The sequence below is a fragment of the Coccinella septempunctata genome, chromosome X (assembly GCF_907165205.1).
Source record: "Coccinella septempunctata chromosome X, icCocSept1.1, whole genome shotgun sequence".
NCBI lineage: Eukaryota > Metazoa > Arthropoda > Insecta > Coleoptera > Coccinellidae > Coccinella > Coccinella septempunctata.
Window position 1 is genome coordinate 20,745,484 of NC_058198.1, and position 18,968 is coordinate 20,764,451.

At 34.4% G+C, this 18,968-nt stretch overlaps 2 protein-coding genes across 2 annotated transcripts in view; both read right to left on the reverse strand.

Moving 5' to 3' along the window:
• Positions 1–18,968, reverse strand: part of LOC123321296 (zinc finger protein with KRAB and SCAN domains 2-like) — a 194,166-nt gene that overhangs the window by 30,778 nt on the left and 144,420 nt on the right. The window lies entirely within an intron of this gene.
• LOC123321303 lies at positions 15,820–17,092 on the reverse strand. Its single transcript, XM_044908773.1, has 2 exons — positions 16,677–17,092; positions 15,820–16,054 (listed from the first exon to the last, which is right to left on the reverse strand). The coding sequence occupies exons 1-2, from the start codon at positions 16,908–16,910 to the stop codon at positions 15,920–15,922; spliced, it is 369 nt and encodes a 122-aa protein (XP_044764708.1). The 5' UTR covers positions 16,911–17,092; the 3' UTR covers positions 15,820–15,919.

The following is an 18,968-nucleotide window of genomic DNA, read 5'->3' on the forward strand; positions in this document are numbered from 1 at the left end:
AAGCTACGTTGGAGACTAAGTTGATGTGCTGAAAGAAGATGACCAAACTGTCGACTTTGTTAAGAGTAAAATCAAAATGATGGAACTCAAAGAGGAAGAAGAAACAGGTGAACACAGTTCAAGTGCATTCAAGTCCGAAAGGAGAAGAGAACAAAACTGTTTCAAATGTGGACATTTCAAAGCCCAATGCCCAAATAAAAAGCTCGATGGCAATTCTTGGAGGTCAAAGGGAGATATGCAGAGTCGAGGAGGTGGTTCCCAACAATATTGGAACAGAGGAAATGATAGTTACCGAGGTAATAGATTCAACAGTAATAGCCGAGGTGCAGGTCAACATCATCGAACAGGTGGTTGGCAGCAGAGAAATTCAGAAGCTGGAATGAGCAGTTTCAACACTGAGGTTACAGAGGTAAAATCAGAAGATTATTTAATTGTAGTAAATAAGTGTACAAACAAAATTGAATGGTTATTAGATAGTGGTTGTTCGGATCACATCATTAATAATGATGATTACTTTTATGAATATATTGTTCTTAAAACACCAATCAATGTCAAAGTAGCTGATGGTCGTATGTTGAAAGCAACTAAAGTAGATACTGTTTTGCATGGATTTAATGTTTAGGGTAAAATAATTGAGAATAAATTGTCAAATGTATTTTATGTGAAAGAAATGGATAGAAATTTGATAAGTTATGGAAAAGTAACAAAGAAAAACAAAATTATATCATTTGGTAATATTTCTAAAATTCAAAATGATAATGGTAACGTGCGTTCAAAAAAATTCGTCGTCAAGTAGGCTATGAAATTTTGAAGGCTGATGTTCGGTGGCTGAACGTATGTTTTTCCTTGAATTACTTCATCTTCCCAAAATGTAAACAATGATGACATTAACCTATATATCGTAATTTTGTACGGAAAGGCACTTTTTAGAAAAAGTTACCTGTAAATTTCACCCAACGTTCGAAAAGCATTTCTTTCATTGAGTAAGATGACAAGTATCCAAACAATCTGAGGCGGTTAGAAAAATTCTTCGTAAAAATTTTAACCGTCCACTATTTTCATACGTAAGAGACATGAATCTTGAATTGATCGTGGTATTATGTTTTTTTTGTAAGAAGGTTCTAGCTACTTCAGTCATATGAATAAATCACAGTAAGAATCTCAATAATATGTTCATTAATTCTCTATAAATATTGAATTGATTCAGTCATTACTGAAAATTCATGACTAAACTAAAAGAACTGAATTACATGAAAATAGCTATTGGACAGTTTATTAAAATTCAATTCAGCTATAAAACGGCATGATGCTTTCTCCTTCATAACGTTCTGCCATTAAAGTTCCATAAAAGAAAGTAGGTCCACATTTTGCCTTTGACTGATGCATACTGAACTCCAATTTTTCTCGGATGCTACAAGGTTAGGTAATCACAACCTTTTCAGTTTTCTGATAACATGTCAATCTTTATGGAAACAAATGGATATCTTTTTTTCAAAATCGGGTGGCATATGCCAACGGATACTCCAGCCACTTGAGATAAAACCTGAACAGAGGTTTGTCGAGCTTCTGTCATGATGTTTTCATTATTGCTGAACTCTGGAGTTTTCTTCTTTGGTCGACCACTTCCTTTTTTGTTTGAACATACCTGTTTCGTCAACACATCGCAAAACAGTACAATGGAAAAATTCATACTAAATATTCCATTCCATTCCATCCCATTGCTGTATCCCGTTACCGGGAATAAATCTACAAAAAAAAAAAAAAAATGCGAACAGACTTGTAATTTCTTAGGGCTATTTGCGACTGTGTGCCCTCCTGTGACTAAAGAGACCCAACCGTGACCTGCAGATCCTTCCACACTCAGGGCATGGATAGTCACCAACCAGATCTGGCCGCCGCTGTATCCTTCTCGATTCTCCATTATAACTGTGTACCAAAGACCTCCACTGTGACCTGTCTAACGCTAGTTGTTCCCAGTTATGATTGGCATTAACTGATTTTAGGGATTGATGTAGTGTATCCTTAAACCGCTTATACTGGCCTCCTGGTTTCCGGGCTCCCTCAGTGAATTCGCCATACAGAGCTATTTTGGGGAGTCTTGTGTCTTGCATCCTCAGAATGTGGCCGCTCCATCTGAGTCGGGCCCTCGTTACTTGAGTCTCAATTGTTGTACAACTCGCCCGTTACAAGACTCCTGCATTCGAAACTTTGTGGAACCATCTGATGTGCATTATCTGTCTAAGATGACGTTGTTGCGTTTGTTCAAGCTGTTTAATATGTCGCCTGTAGGGCGTCCAGCTTTCGCTTCCGTAAAGAAGCGTTGGGGGGACCACTGCTTTGTAAACAGCTGTCTTGGTCTTCAGATTGAGGTCGTGATTTTGAAACACTCTGTCCTTTAGCTTCCAGAATGCCCGTGGTGCCGAATTGATACGGTTTTGTATTTCCGTGTCTAGATTAGCACTAGTATGTATGAAGCTTCCCAAGTATTTGAACTGCTCGACCTGTTCTAGAGTTTCATTCTCCAGGCTGATATCTGTTTGAAGGCTTTCTGGCGGACTTACCAGGATTTTGGTCTTGTCTTGTCTTGTTTTGGTATTAAGTCTAAGACCTAAAGCTTCGTATATATGTTTATAGGTGTCCATCATTATCTGTAGATCCTCTGAGCTGCTAGCGATGAGTGAACAGTCGTCTGCATATTGAAGTTCCGTGATGAACTTGGTAAGGGTTTTTGCTCTGAGGCGCTTCAGGTTAAACAGGCCTCCATCAAATCTGAATCTTATCCCAACACCTCTTACGGGCATACTCATGTCTGCAATTATCGATACAGCTATGGCGAAAATATTGAACAGTAAAGGTGCTAATACGCAGCCTTGTTTTATTCCGGAGTTGGTTGAGAAATGGTCGGTTGTGGAGCCACTATGCTGTATTCTAGCGGTGTTGTTGGTATGAAGGCTTTTACACACTGCTAGGAATTTTTCGGGTACTCCAAGACGTTCCATGATTTTCCATAGCGCTCTCCGATTCACCGAGTCGAATGCCTTACTTAAATCGAGGAAGGCTGTATAAATCCTTGATTGTTGTTCACGGGCCTTCTCTTGTAGCTGTCGCAGTGTAAAAATCAGGACCACCGTACTTCGATTTGGTCGAAAGCTGCACTGGGATTCAGGTAATAGGTTTTCTAAGAGTGGAACCAGACGATTAGCCATAATCTTCGAGAGAATTTTACCGGCTACACTAAGCAACGATATGCCCCTGTAATTGTTGCAATTCGACGTATCGCCTTTGTTCTTATAGAGGTTGATAACTAAAGCGTCTCTGAAGTCTTGTGGCACATCTCCCTGTTCCCAGATCTTGCGGAATAGTGTTAGGAGACTATTGACAATGTCTTCATCCAAGACTTTGAATATCTCCGCTGGAATGCCTCGCGTTTTATGTTTATAAAACTTTTTTGGGCTGCAGCATCGCCAGGCTTGTTAATTGCGGTTTTCATCGCTTTGTGGTTTGCGTCCAAAAGGGGTGCGATATGATTTTCGCTGTCGGCAAACCAGTCTGGGGATTTTCGGGAGCGTTCTGTGCCCAGTATTTCTTTCGCTGTATTTGTAAGAGATGACTTGAAGCGAAGCCAATGAGTCTCAATGTCGTCGTTATAATCCGGTGGTGTTAGGCTATCTTTGACGGCAGCTGTGAATCTTTCCTTTGTAGAAGGGTTTTGTAGTTTGGAGATTTGAAGGCGCTCTCTTAGATACTTTGGCTTGCGTTGGTATTTTGGGCGCATTGAGATGTTCATTCTCGAGATTACCAGCCTATGATCAGTCCAGCACTCCAGATCTGCTCTGGGTTTAGTGACCAACCTCTTTCAGATCTTTTCTTCTCACGATCACATAGTCGAGGGTATGCCAATGCCCTGAGCCCAGTGTATATTATTTGAAACTTTATGGCAGTAGAATTTTTGTGAGAGTGCCTGAACACAAAAGAAATAAAAGAAATTCAAAATCGGATAGAAAAGCGGATTTAGGAATTTTGTAGGGGTATGAAAATGTTGGATATAGAGTCTTAGTAAATAATAAAATAATTTTGGTTAGACATGTTGATTTTATTGAAAACGGAACATCATGTATTGGTCTTGATGCGAAAAACAAGTTTGAAGATAATTGTATTACTCGATTAAGTGAAAATGAGCAATCAGAAGACAGTAATATTGATAGAGAAAATGAGTTAAGACGGTCCACTAGAGAGAAACCCAGTGATATTTAACGATGAAAATTTCATTTATAATAATAATATAGTTTATGTCAATTATGTAGATGCGAACATTCCTACCTCATATAATGAAGCTATGGCAAGTAAAAAATCATGAAGAATGGGAAGAAGCTATGAATGAAGAAATGCATTGTTTATTGAAAAATAAAACATGGGTATCTGTTGAAAAGCCCAAAGACAAAAAAACGCTTGATCTGAAATGGGTATATACTATGAAAAATTATGAATTGTTCAAGGCTAGGATAGTGGTTAGAGGATATCAACAAGATGAATTAATTGATGACATTTATTCGCCAGTTGCAAAAATGCAATCATTAAAGATACTTTTAGCATATTGTTGTAATAAAGGTTTGATTATTTATCAAATGGACGTTGAAACAGCGTTTCTAAATGGCAAAGTTAAATCCGAGGTATGTGTAAAACAACCTCCTGGTTTTGAGGATGGAACAGATAAAGTATTAAAACTGGATAAAGCCCTATACGGTCTAAGGGAAACTCCAAGAGCGTTTCGATGAATATTTACGAGATCTAAATTTTGAAAGAAGCGAAAATGATAACTGTTTATAGATACTTAAATTGAAAGCTAATTATTTATACTTAATTCTATTTGTTGATTGTTAGGATGTTGGTAACATTGCATTATATTATTTTATTATTCTATGAGCATAAAATTGTCAATACAATATAATATGGTGGTTAATAAAGTGAAAGAGAACGTCGGTGTTTTAATCCAAGAAAATTCAATAGAAATTCAATACATCCACTAAAAATATCTTCCAGATATCAAATATATCGATCCACGTAATATAAACAATCCAGCAGGTTACGGACTCCAGTAGTTAAAAATCTGGAAAATAAAATCACATTTTCGTATCAACGCCACGCCATGTCATCCAAAGAAGAAATCGTGTCTATTCCAAAATTAAAAGACGCCACTTCGTTCCCAACTAACACAATTTGTTTATTACTAACTGTAAAAACAGCTACACGTCTATTCTTTATATAACACGTGTGTCGTTACAACGTTTCCAGTTTAATTACATGTCATCTATATAACGCAAAAGGGCCCCACTTTATAGAACTTTCTTCTCCTATAAGGAGTTATGTAAAAGTTTTATATATGTGAAATATAGCAGCGATAAAGTCAATATAAACATTCTATAAAAGTGATTTATAAGAGTTTTATAACTCTTATATTGATTTGTCAACAGAAACTACTACAAAGCACTAATATACTTACTTCTTGGAGACGAGTTTTAAAAAATGTTTATAATTGTTTTTAAAAAGATTTATAAATGTTGAGAAGAGCTCTATGAAATACATGAAATGTTGTATAATAGTTTCCTGATGATAAGATTAAGACTGTTCTTTGTTTTAAATGGGTCTGACATGACTCTTATAATCACATTCCGTAGTGTAAGAATTATAATTCAGATACAGCGTTTCCTAAACTGATATATAAATATATCATAACAATGGAAATGATAGGTGAAACAATATATGGGTCATCATGGCGTAAGAGAAAACATAATGAGAAAATAAAGCATTACAATTTCCGGAGTCGTAGATTTAGAAGCACTTCAATTTTTCTGGAGAATATATATATACATTTCTCACTGAATTTTTGTTCGCCTCGAATTTATCCACTTTTTCAATAAATAATTCTACGTGAGCCTACAATACCCTCATATATTTATTTATGGATTACGAGCATTTCATTCAATATTCGACCATTTTCTCCATGTTATTATGTCAGATGAATCATTTCAAGATTAATTTTTCAGTTTATGAGCCTATTTCAACTCATTGATGAAAAAAATGCAAAATGGCTTCTCTTTCAAAATTTTCCCCCATCAATAAACTAATGGCGGAGCAGTAGTTGCAAGCCACACTATTATAAAGTCTCTATAAAACACAAACAATTTGGAAATTAGAAGTGCTCCAACCAATGTTGCCAATTTTCTCCACGAAGATCATTATTAAGAAATATGTAGGTATTTGATTGAAATGAATATGTAATCTCATAAATATTTCTCAAAATCAGCTGACACCAATACGGACAGTTAATTTTTAATACTCAATGAGATTTATAGTGACGGCTTTTTTTCGAAAAATTATTTGTAGAGATACCCCAGGTGACCAGTTACATATCTGTTATGTTTTCTTGGGAGATCGAATGGGGAACTTTGTTATGTAATATTTTTCTGTAACCATTACGTGTCTGATACGATATTTGGGATGTACCTGTGCTGTATCGAAATTATATCCAAATGTTGTAAATTTCATGTTCCCGCTCCATGATATCCACGTAACATATTTGTAACATTGTTCTTTATTTGCCATGTATCATTTTGAGATCCTGAACGGAGCATGACACCATAAGCGTTTTAACTACCGTCGAGGGCGCTGTAAAACGTAAACAAATATGGAGGATTGTGAGAAATGCTATTGATACTGCTGTCGTTTCAATATGTTTTTATTATCATTTAGACGTTTTGTCAGTTGAATAGTGTATTACTGAAAGTGAAGTGCAGATATTGAACGTTTGATAAGTTATTTGTGTATCATAGTGATTTTCCAGTGAAATGGTGAATTACTGAAAAGAAAGTGCTATGGATATCGAACTGTAGGTCAATAAATCATTTCTCGTATTTTCATAGCAGTCCTATGAAAAATAATAGGCTATGTTTTTATTATATCCAGCATATAAAAATTATATTTGAATAAATAATATCCTGTTTGATATACTTAAATTTCGATATAGGTTATTTCCTCACGTGTTGCATGTACCTCATATGTAGAAATAAATGAATAAATCATATACTTATATTAAAAATTTTCTTCAGAAAGATATGAAATATGCATAAAGTATTCTTTTCATTCTCACAACGCATAACATGGACAAAATTCTTCTACAAACTTATTGACCTAAGCCGAAAGATTAATAAACTGTTGATTATTCTTTTTATGGAATGCAGGAAAGTGCAAAGACCAGAAAGACATGCCCTAATCTTTCTTGGAGAACAATAATCATGATTCCTGCAGTTTGCATGATGTAATTTATTCTTTCTAGTTCTATTAACGTGTGCACTAATTTTGTAATCTGAAATTTATGAAAATATATTGTTTTTGAACATTAGTTCATTCGTTCACATACCTCGCCGAACTGATGTGAGATGTTTTTGAATTTTATTTTCAGAAATGATTGATAAACACACACTATTTGAACAATCAAAATACGAGTTCAATATTACTGCAGTAGTTTAAATTAATTTCCATAATTTTTCATCTTTTTGTTGAAAGCGTTTTCAATAACAAATGAAACATAATAAACAGAGCACATGAACGTAATATATATAGATCTCCCATGGAACAAATATTTGCATGATCCATGTTTGAACTATTTATGCTCCTTTTAGAAAGGAGATGTGTTCCTTGTTTGAGGCGGACATAGGAGCATAGCTGCTACATAAGCGCTCTGTATTTGTACTCTTAGTGTGATATATCTGTTATAAAACAAGGAGCGTGAGATACATTTCTGCTTCATAACTGTTATGAGATATGGTCACCTGGGACCTATAGAGACATATTAGGTATCTATATAATTCATATTATGCGAATTATAATTTTTTTAAACATTGTACAAAAGTTGAAGATTCTCGATTAACTGCCAATTTTTTTATTCCTTTTCAATCCTTGAAAAAAATTCAATTTCCTTGTTCATAGCATATGTATTTATTCCTATTAATATGAAATGAATAATTTTATGTATACATCATCTCTGCTCAAAATAGAAAAAATAAATCATCACAAAAGCATTCTCAATATATCGAATAATCATAAATATAAATTAAAAATTACGAGAAGAATGCATTTTTATACTCCATTGGTTATAAATAATTTCCATTTTCAATGGTTTTCACGAAAATTAGAAATACCAAACACTTGACTTATTATTCAGAATCAAATTATTTTACAGGGTGTTCCTAAATGCATGCGACAAACTTCAGGAGGTGATTGTCTGTATGAAATTAAGATGGTTCTTTCCTACAACCAAATTTCCTCAGCCCACTCCTTTCCGAGATATCACCCTTAAAAGGTTGTGACTAAATTTGAGTTTTTTTTTTTTTGATTCAGTAGAGGTAGAAACTTGAAATTTTGTAATTTTCATGCACTTGCAAAGGACTATCCACGGTTTCTTTCAATCTTCCTGGTACGTTATACGGGCCTGAAATTAGCAACCCTTACTTTATTTCATATAAAACGTTTTTCGTAATGAAGTTTCATGAAATAAAATTATATTATTTCAAAAAATATTCAAAAAATATACACCATAATCTATAATTTTTTTTTATTAATTGAGTGGTCAACAGTAAAGATGTAAAATGTAATACGATTCATAATGAATTCTGGGAATGACCACATCAAGCCAAAATACATGAACATAGTAGTCTACGTGTCATGGATTGCCGTAGACGTTAAAAAATTTGAGGTGGCGTCGCCACATTTTGAGGGTGATATCTCGGAAACGGGTGGGCTGAGGAAATTTTGTTAAGAGAAAGACCCATCTTAATTTCATTCGAGGAATCACCTCCTGAAGTTTGTCGCATGAATTTAGGAACACCCAGTATAAATTCTAAATCCATTATTTTTTCGAACTAAATTCTTCAACGTGCAATTTATTAGGTATGTCATTTTATTTTTTGAATGTGGTAAATGGTACTGGCGTGTTCCGCGCCTTAACTACTATATTGAATATTCATTGTATAGTTTTAGTTTTGAGTTCGGTTTACCACAATTCTGCCGTGTTAAGAAGAAGAGTCGTATCTGCAAATTTGTCGCAACTAACAGAAGCATGTTTTATACTCATCATTTGAAAAAAAAATTAGTTTTGATTTAAATTCTACATCAAAAAATGTAGACATTAAAGTTATTACAATTTCAAGGATATTAGTACTTAGCATGGCATAAGCAGAATTCACAACATGATTCATGAAATTTTGTTCACATTGGCAACGTCTACAATATGCCCAACTCGTATAACCTTTGCATGCGATAACTGACATAAGTAATGGAATCTGTTAACCTGTTAAATACCTCTTATAAAACAATTCTGTTATATATCATATCACATTTGAACCTTATAAATAAATTTTGTCGAATAAATATTTCATTGAAGCAATAAAAAGAAATAGAAATTCTATGGTCGATGACAGCCTGCCAATTCATAGACCTAATAAAATATGGACAGGCCCTGAGAGAGAGAGGTCACGAGTAGTACGTTAGAAAGAGATAGACATATGGTAGAAAATGTCAAAATCATATGTTTATTGTTTACTGTTCAGCTACTGTGTTTTCAATCGATATTTCATTCTCGTCACAAACAATTTAGCAGAAATCTAGGTTTTTAGAATCGACTGCTACATGCTAATAAAGCGAAAGTGATTTATTTTTGGAAATAATAGACCAATAAAGGTGTTTCTTTGTTATTTCATGTATGTACATGACATGTAGAACATGATTTACAAAGATTTACCAGGAATATACCTAGTCTACTTTCTATATTTCATAAGGCCACAGCAAGAATTTGTAGAGGTGACTTGAATTTCGAGATAGTAGATATATTATTGAATATTATAAGGAATGTTGTTATAAACGAAGTAGTTAGATATGTACCATCACATTCTATTTCAAGGCATGTCCGAAGAAAATACTTGAACTCCAATCTGGATTCAATATTAGGAAGAGAAGAGATGTAAATCATTCAGTAAGCAATGTGACATCGGCAAACTCAAAACTCAATATTTTCTGTTGATCAGTGTCACAGAAATCTAACACTGGAAAGCCACACGATAAAGAAACAGGAGCAGTAAAATATTACTGCCAGGAGTGCCAGAGAAGAGCAACTAAACCACCTGATGGAGAACCTATCAAAATAATTGAAAAAAAAATTGTGAATGATTAATCATCATATAAATATTTTCCCGGCAGGAAATTTCATATTATTTGTGAAAGTATCAATAAACATACTCAAAATTATTGCCCTTTTCTCTATACCACACATGTTCGTGCTCAAGGAAGGTGAAATGTTTAAAAAAATTCACTTTAACGATTAGTTTTTCTCTGTGCAGCCAGAACGCAAAGCAGGGGTCTTTTTATCTTCCCAAATCACGAGTAATTTCAGTGTATATAAAATAAGAGTCTGGCGAATGAGATAATAGTGTTGTTTTACACAACTCTCAAGTTTTTTACATTAATAAAAATCACAAAAAAAATTTTCAGGTAGTATTTTTTTTATACGGAATCTATTATTTTATCAGCACTTGAAAGTTTCAAGTACGAGAAAAATATAGTTGATTTGATAACATTTTCGAAGTTGATTTCAGTCAGAGACAACCTCTGTTGTTGTCTTCTCTTTCAGTACAAAAATTGCTTCAAATTAATAGAAAGTCTATAACTCTACCGACAACCACCTAAAAATGCAACATGGAGGTTCAGCGGACTGGTAAAATTCCCGAGTTTACTCGATAACTTGGTTGAAGCGGCAACGTTGATTTATTCCCTACCAGCTACCAGCTTGACGTTTACTACCAGGGACTACTGTTATCTCTCTTTTCTACCACCCCCCTCTCTCTCGTTGGTATTCCTCGATGCGGTGAACGGGAAAACCACGTGAAGGCCTGTCCATGTATTATTAAGTCTATGTGCCAATTCGAGCGTCACTGCGTCATATAGATGGGAGAGTCATAAAGTAAGTCATCTATCTATCTATCTATCTAAGTCATCTAGTCTATCGGTGTGTTCTGTGGGGAGAGTTTATAAAAAATAGTGTGTTGTTTGTATGCCCTCATTTTTCTCTGTTTCTGGAGCAGTTTGCTGTCGAGAAGTTTAGTATAATTATTTGTTATCGTTGAGTATAATACTTGACCTAGACGAATAACCAATAATACCATATAAAAACTACACTGCTTCGAGTTGAAAATAAGCAGATTCTTACCCTAATAACAGGTAAATATTACTCATTATCCTCTAACGATCACTCTAATTTTGGTTTAATCGCTGAACTAATATTTTCAAATCAAGATTTCAAATTTAATCTAGAATTAGGTTCTATTTCATTTCAAATTGAGATTCAGCGATAGCTATGAAATCGTTCTGTTATTCAACAACTCTTTTGTTAATTCTAATCAAGAGTTTTTTTTTTAGGATGTTTAAAATAGTTCAAACTCTTGAGAGGGGCAAGAAGGAATTGACAATAGTCCCTAGTGCCTGGGAAAGAAGTGGTGTTCTCTTTTGGCCGAAGAGCAGGGCAGATAAATTGATAAAAATTAATTCTATGCCAGAAAGCAACTGGTTCGAAATGCCATGTATTCTCAAAAGAAGTAATTTAGATTTAGAGTCGGCTGATAAGGAACTGGGGAAAATGCTCAATCAGTGTGATAGTGAAGAAGATCAGAATCATGAATATTCAACATCAGTATCTAAAAAAAAAGCTCCAGTTCGTTTACCAAAAAGGTCTGAAAATTCATCATTTTTCGATGTAAATGATTTGGTAATTCAAACATGCAGTGCTCCTACTGAAAAACAAGAAACATCTTCAGCAACAAGCATTATAAATAACCTAAATAAAAGTAACAAAAATAATATTTACATTCAGGATTCCAGGATACTCAATCCTGAACCTGGAGATTTCATTACACTGGATCAGGAAAGTTTATGCAGCCCAAATATTGCATTAGGAAATAGTGTCGTAATAGATGAAAATAAACTGAATGAAGTTTTTGCTCAATTGAACATCGTGAAAGAAAATCAAGAAAAAATAATGTATTCATTGGCACGATTCGAAACCTTACTAGATATGGTGGTTTCAAGCATAAAAAAATCTCCAGCCAGCTCAAGTACTGAGATAAATACCCATGAAAAAATTAATCCAATCACTGCAATACAAATCCAAAGCTTAGAAGACTTGGATAAGCTTGAGGAGAATTTGAAAAATAGGACATTATTTTACGAGTATGTCGATAGGATGTCCACCATCTGTGGTAAAAGTGGAAAAGGAAAAGGAGTTGATATATGTTACATTCTGGTGGATGTATTCTTTGGAAGAAAATTTTTTATTCAATGTTCTTGGGCTGGAGGTTCAAGAGAGAAAAATAAAGAAAAGATTGCATTTAAAATGTATAAGAATGTTATCAACCTATTCTTTCAGATTGTTCATCTAGGTGACCATGAATTCACCCTTGAACAATGTCATGAATTTTTCAAAAATATAATTCGTAATGCTGTCAAGAGGAGTGAAAGTTCGGTATTAAGGATGTCTAGAAGTAAGAGGAGACCAAGTAACCTGTGTTATAAGAAATCATTGCCTCAGATTATTATACATGAAGATATTGAATTTATTGATAATGGAAATGAGGTAGGAAGTGAAAACTTTGATGAGATTGAGAATAGCTCCTAAAATCATTTGATATTCTAATTTTAAATATTGTTTTGTTTGGATATTTCATGTTATCGTTATGTATTCTTATGCATAGTTATCTTTCAAAATGTTACTCAGAATTTAGAACATATTATATTGGCAGTAAAAGATACAAACTATTTGTTTTTATATTTTTATTGAGTACCATAAATTATGTATTGCCTTCGCCCTTCAAAGAAATTGAATACATCTATTGAATGTAGCTATGCAGCAAAGGTATAAAAACCTTTATATTTTCTGATTCTTCAATTGCTACTAGTTTAATTTTCACATCACTTGATTTGAAAGTAAGTAGGTTTTTTTCAAAACATGTCGCATTCGATTTATAAATATCTAGAAATGAAGACCTGAAAGGGATTACAAAAACATCAGATTTATCTTTCAGTGCATATCCAGCTATGATAATGCTGTCATTTTCTTTTTTTGCATACTTCATAGCAACAATTTTTAGAAAGGAACCATTTATTGTGTTCATTTGACTTGAGAGAGAAGTTTTCGAATTGAATTTTACTGAAGTGACCAGATTGAATTAATTGTTGCAGAATTGGATATTTTTCAATGTCTGATGAAGGTGTGTTGTCTGAAGTATTGTTATCCATCTGCATAATTTCGACAATTCTCTTGGCAACTTGTGAAAGAGGATTATTGCCATTTCTGAGCAACCTTTTTATTTGAAATAATCTGTTTTCAAATGGATAAGCACTGAAAGTTGCTTTTCGAACTTCCTCTATCAAATGACTCAAATTATGCACATTACTTGTCATGAAATCTTCTCCATAAAAGTCTCTGTATGTTTCAATATAAGTATAAAGAAGAGTTTCTGCAACTGGTAGTAATTTTGAGTGAGCATTTAAAGATGAACAGATTGTTACGGAACAAAAGAAGAGCAAGAAGTGTTGATAGACATCAATTGGTAATACTCTTCTGAGAATTACTATGCTTAGGTACAAAAGAAAGGTTCTATATTCAGTTCCCTTCCAGAAAGCTAAAACATCTAAACCACGTACAGCTCTATGAATTTCAGAAGGCATTTTACAATTCACTAAAAAAGTAGACACTGTTGAAATAATAATAATAATAACATTTATTTGTTTTCCGTGTGTGTACAGAAAAAACTTTTAATATAAACGATAAATGTTCACACCATCCCGGACGGTGAAGTGCACCTAGGCATATTGCCTGTATTGTGCCCCTCACTCGCCCTTGGATGAGCTGCATTCAATACATGTGGCATATTTTTATAAAAGAAAAAAAAAAGGAAAACAATTACTCTTCAACAACTTAGAAAAATAGAAGAGACAGCAGAAAGGAGGGGTGGGCGCAAAGGAGAAGAGAAAGAAAGTTCATCACGATCGTCTAGAAAATATCAAAAATCGAAGGATTACTTATGATATAGCTTTTGAGGTCCGTTTTGATCTGCCTGAAGTTGCTCACATTTCTCAGATGTGCAGGAAGCAGGTTATACAGCTTTGGACCAAAGTAAAGGAGGAAACGCTGTGTATGTGCCTTTCTGAAGAGGGGGATACCAACATTTCGGTTTTCAGTAGATCTGGTTGTTTTAACTGTGATAATGTTGTACTTATTCATATTCGAGAACATCCATTTTAAGCATTGATATTGACTCAGCCAGAGCTTTGTATACAGTTAATAAGTTTTTTCTAGAAAGAATATCTCTTAGCCTATAGAATTTATAGAGGAGAAGTCGCAATCTTTCAGCAACATTGGAAGTCTGTTTATCCCATCGCAAGTGATGATCAATCAAAATTCCCAGATACCTAACAGTTTCAGCTTTTTCTATAGAAGGACAGGAGCAATTATTTCCATCTTTGTTATTACAAGTATTTTTATGTATGTGAAATTTCATCTCAGTAGGATGTTCGCTAGATATCAGAGAAAATTCCATGTACTTTGTTTTATCCATATTCATACTTAACAGGTTATTATTCAACCAGCATTGAAATTTCTGCATATTAGTCTCAGCATTATTATGTACTTCTTTCCAAGATTTTCCCTTGAATACTATGGCTGTATCATCTGCATAACATACAATATGTCCTTGGAAATTCACTATCTGAGTTAGGCTATTGATGTAAACCAGAAACAAGATGGGGCCTAAAACTGTCCCCTGTGGTACTCCACCAGTGACAAAAGATGATGTGCTGAATTTATTTCCAATTTTTACCCTCTGCTTTCTTTGGAACAAATAATCTTCAAATAGTTTCAATGTATGGCCCCTTACACCACAATCAGAAAGTTTATTTAACAGGAGAGAGTGTGACACAGTGTCGAAGGCCTTCGCCAGGTCCACGAATACAGCCAAGCACTTCGACGACTCATCCAAAGCCTCAACGGTATATTTTATGAAATCTAAAACAGCATCTTCCGTACTGGAACCGCTGACAAATCCAAATTGCTGTGGAGTGATTACATGATGTTTATCAAAAAATTCGATCAACCTCACTTTGATGGTCTGTTCAAAAATTTTTGCAAAGCTGTTAATCACTGATATTGGTCGATAATTTTCAACATTATTTCGATTTCCAGCCTTGTAAATAGGCGTTACATTAAACTCTTTCCACTGTGTTGGCATATTGCCATTTGTGTAGCATAGGTTAATGATATGTGTTAGTGGTGTTACTATGTATTCATGAATGCTTTTTATGACGGTTGTAGTGATTCCGTCAGGGCCCGGTGCACAATTATTTTTGAGTTTCGATATTGCCAAAATTATTTCGTTCTCATCAACAGGTCGAAGGAACAACGATGAGGCCACTGTAGATTTTTTTTAAAAATTTTCAGGTAACTCACACTTTTCAATTCTGTTGGCCATTTTTTTTCCAACATTGATGAAGTAATCATTGAAATAATTCGCTTTTTCTTCATTATCTGTAATGACTTTATCACCATGCTCTAATAAAGAAACATTCTCAACATTATTACTTTTTTTTGGTTTATAATTTGAAATTTCATTAATTATTTTCCAGGATTGCCCACAATTATCACATGCATCCAGTTTATTTTTATAATAATTATCTTTCGTAAATTTTATTAGACCATTGAGTTTATTCCTATATTTTTTAAACTCCAGTTCGAGTTCAGGTGTAGGAGACCTCAGAAATTTCCTCTTCATCTGATCCCTGGTATGAATCGACTTCACCAACCCCTCTGTTATCCACGGCTTCAGCTTGTTTCTACCTTTCTTGCGTAGCATTGTTTCAGTTGACTCAGCGATATGTTTCCCCAACACATCAACAAAGACACTATAACCTCTCTGTGTCTCTTTACACGATAAAATCTCGCTCCATCTTTCCACCTCTAAAATTGATCTCAGTTTATTATAATTGATTATATTGTATCTGTGTGTTATATTGGGTGTAACGTTAGCTGTGGTTAGTCGTGATATCATAATGAGCGTCGAATAGTGATCTGTTATACTACTATGTACAACGAGTGGGTCGAGTTCAATCTTGTTCAGTAGATAGTTAGCTTGTCTGATAAAAATATGGTCAATTGTTGATGCCGAGTCGTTTGTTACCCTCGTTGGTTTATTGATGGTTGAAACGAACCCATTTTGGCTCATTATGTTTTTATAACCATTTGTATTTATAGAAACTTTGTCTAGCAAATCTACATTAATGTCCCCTAAAAACAACTCCATCGGTTCCCATTTCAAAGTAGAGAAATATCTATCTAAATCATCTAAGTAGGTTCGTACATCAATTGATGGGGGGCGATAAGATGCTGTAATTCCACATTTCGTCTGTTTATTTCTATCATTGATATCGAAAGTTATTCTCAGGAGCTTAGTTTCGGCCAAAGAGATAATTTGAACATTTGATGTTAGGGAGTTCCTTATATAAACCACAAGACCATCACTTTGATTTGCTTTCGATTCGTTGTAATAAATCGTATAATTTGGTATTGTGAACTCACTTACCGAATCAAGATTCCATGTTTCCGACAGGACTATGACATCCAAATTATTCAAGTTTCTCTCCAAGTATACGAGCAATTCATCAAAATGCTTCCTCAGACTCCGAATATTAAAATGTATAACACCCAATGCACCCGCCAACCTGCTGTCTCTTCCCGCAAAATAATCGTGTAAACTAGGACTTGTCTTCGTAATAACTTCCTCATAACTATCCAATGTATCCAAAATGTCCAACATCCCTCAGAAAAACAAAAAATTTAAAAAAAAGTATCAAAATACAATTGTTTCTGGGGCGAATAGTACTAAACTCCAGCAAAAATATGAGAAATAAAAAAAATACATCTAATCTCAGGGAACAGAAAACACAACATCTTTTCTACTGAAAATATAAGTGCCCTCTTTAGTACAAGAAATTACAAAAAATTACAGTAACTTCATTAACTCATCTTTAGATATTATCTTGTGTAACTTATTATCCCTATTTATAAATATTCTACCAGAATCAGTCCAGACGTTTCGCATACCATATTTGTCAACAGCCATGCCCAGCAATTCCATTCTAGGACCTGTTAAATCCTCCCTTATAATGATTCCAGTCCCTTTCAGCATTCTCTTTTTGTTATAGATTTTGTGCTTAACCATATAGTCATGTAGTTTGATGAAGACCCCTCTTGCCTTTCCTTCACTTTTCTTTCCCACTCTGTAACATATGTCGATGTCTTTATGGGTTAGATTGATAGCCAATTTTGTATTCATCAACTTTATTACTTCTTCCCTGATTTGTTCACTCGGATTCTCTTCGAAATTCAAAATTCTTAGGTTTGACCTCCTTGAGAATTGATCCATTTGATCGAACTTCTTTTGTAAAGTGTTTTTTTCCGACTTGGCAATTTCAGTTTCGGTTTTCAGTTCAGGCATTTTATAATCATATTCCTCTTTCATACTCGATAATTTATCGTGTATAGTGTTGACGGATTTTTCCATTTCAGCTAACTTCGTTTCCATTGTTTTCATTATCGCTTCGGACACGTTGTTTACAATCGTTTTTATGACTGCATCACTGGTAAGGCATTTATGGACAGCGTTATTCACAGCCGATTCTAATTCATCCCTCATTTCCCGTGTTAAAACCATTTTCCGTATTACTTGGACAATTTTTGTGTTATGTTGATATTAAGTTTTCACCTCTGAGTTGTTCGTGATAGTAAAATTCTACTATTTAACTGGAGCCCAGCATTCGCACGTCTACTCGCCACGCATATGCTCTCGAAAATCAACGCACAATATTACTGTAACTCCATTTTGTTCTATAAGTTCCCATGTTTCCATCTTTCCACCCCATCAGACAACGTTTCATTACTCCTAAGTCAATCAAATGTAACGAATCACCCACTGGAAAGTCTTCTATCATATTTATAGGTAATTCTACTAAAGGTGTATAACACTTGTGGTGGCTTCCATAAGCAAGGGCTCTAAATTCTGCGTCGTTCCTCTTCTCACACCCTATTCTTGGGAAGTAAACACAATGTGAAATATAGGAATATTCTCCAATTACGGTGCATTTGTTGCAGCCGTTTTTACCGTTGAAGTTAACTATTCCTGAAAAAAATTACTCATCACACATGGTATATTCTTGGAATAACAATAGTTTTTGTTCAGTTTTGAAAAAAATTAACTTACCTTTAATGAAAGCTCTGGCCGGTGAATCACAAATGAAGCATCTGATTTTTATTTGTATGTGATAACCATATTTCTGGATGAATAATCCATGTTTCAGTATCTGTTGCATTTCTTGGACAAACGGTCCAAGATACAATGGAAGGTCCACAGGCTTTCCTGCACCACAATATATTTCAACTACTAAGGGTTTAATTTTTGGAAGTTCATGAATATTACAAAGAATGGGCCAAAATTCTATTTTGGAGCTTTTATACACTGGCAGTCCATCCATATTAAAATTCAGTGACAAACAAGTTAGTTCCCTACTCGAGTCATGATGAACAGAATTCAGGGCTCTAGATAAGTTTTGTGCTAACCCATTATGCCAATAGGCACCATCTCCAATTTTAGTTATCTCGATTTTCCTGGGAGTATCTAAAAATGTCCTTGGATCCCCAGGAAACATATTGGGAATTCTTCGATTCCATATTGCAAATAATTCCTTCAACGCTGTATGTTTGATGTTTGACTTTAAAGCCCATAATTTCATTTCTTGACGTGTTCGCATGTCCATTTCTACCTCAGATAACTCCTTATCAATAATATCGTTATGAACAAACTCGGCAGATTCTGTAG

What these genes read in the sequence shown, in the direction of transcription:
- LOC123321303 (XM_044908773.1), bottom strand. Translation starts at nt 16,910, where the DNA reads ATGTTGGACATTTTGGATACATTGGATAGTTATGAGGAAGTTATTACG. An exon ending in AAACATGGAATCTTGATTCG is followed by an intron (nt 16,055 to 16,676) that starts GTAAGTGAGTTC and finishes GATCAATTTTAG; the next exon opens with AGGTGGAAAGATGGAGCGAG.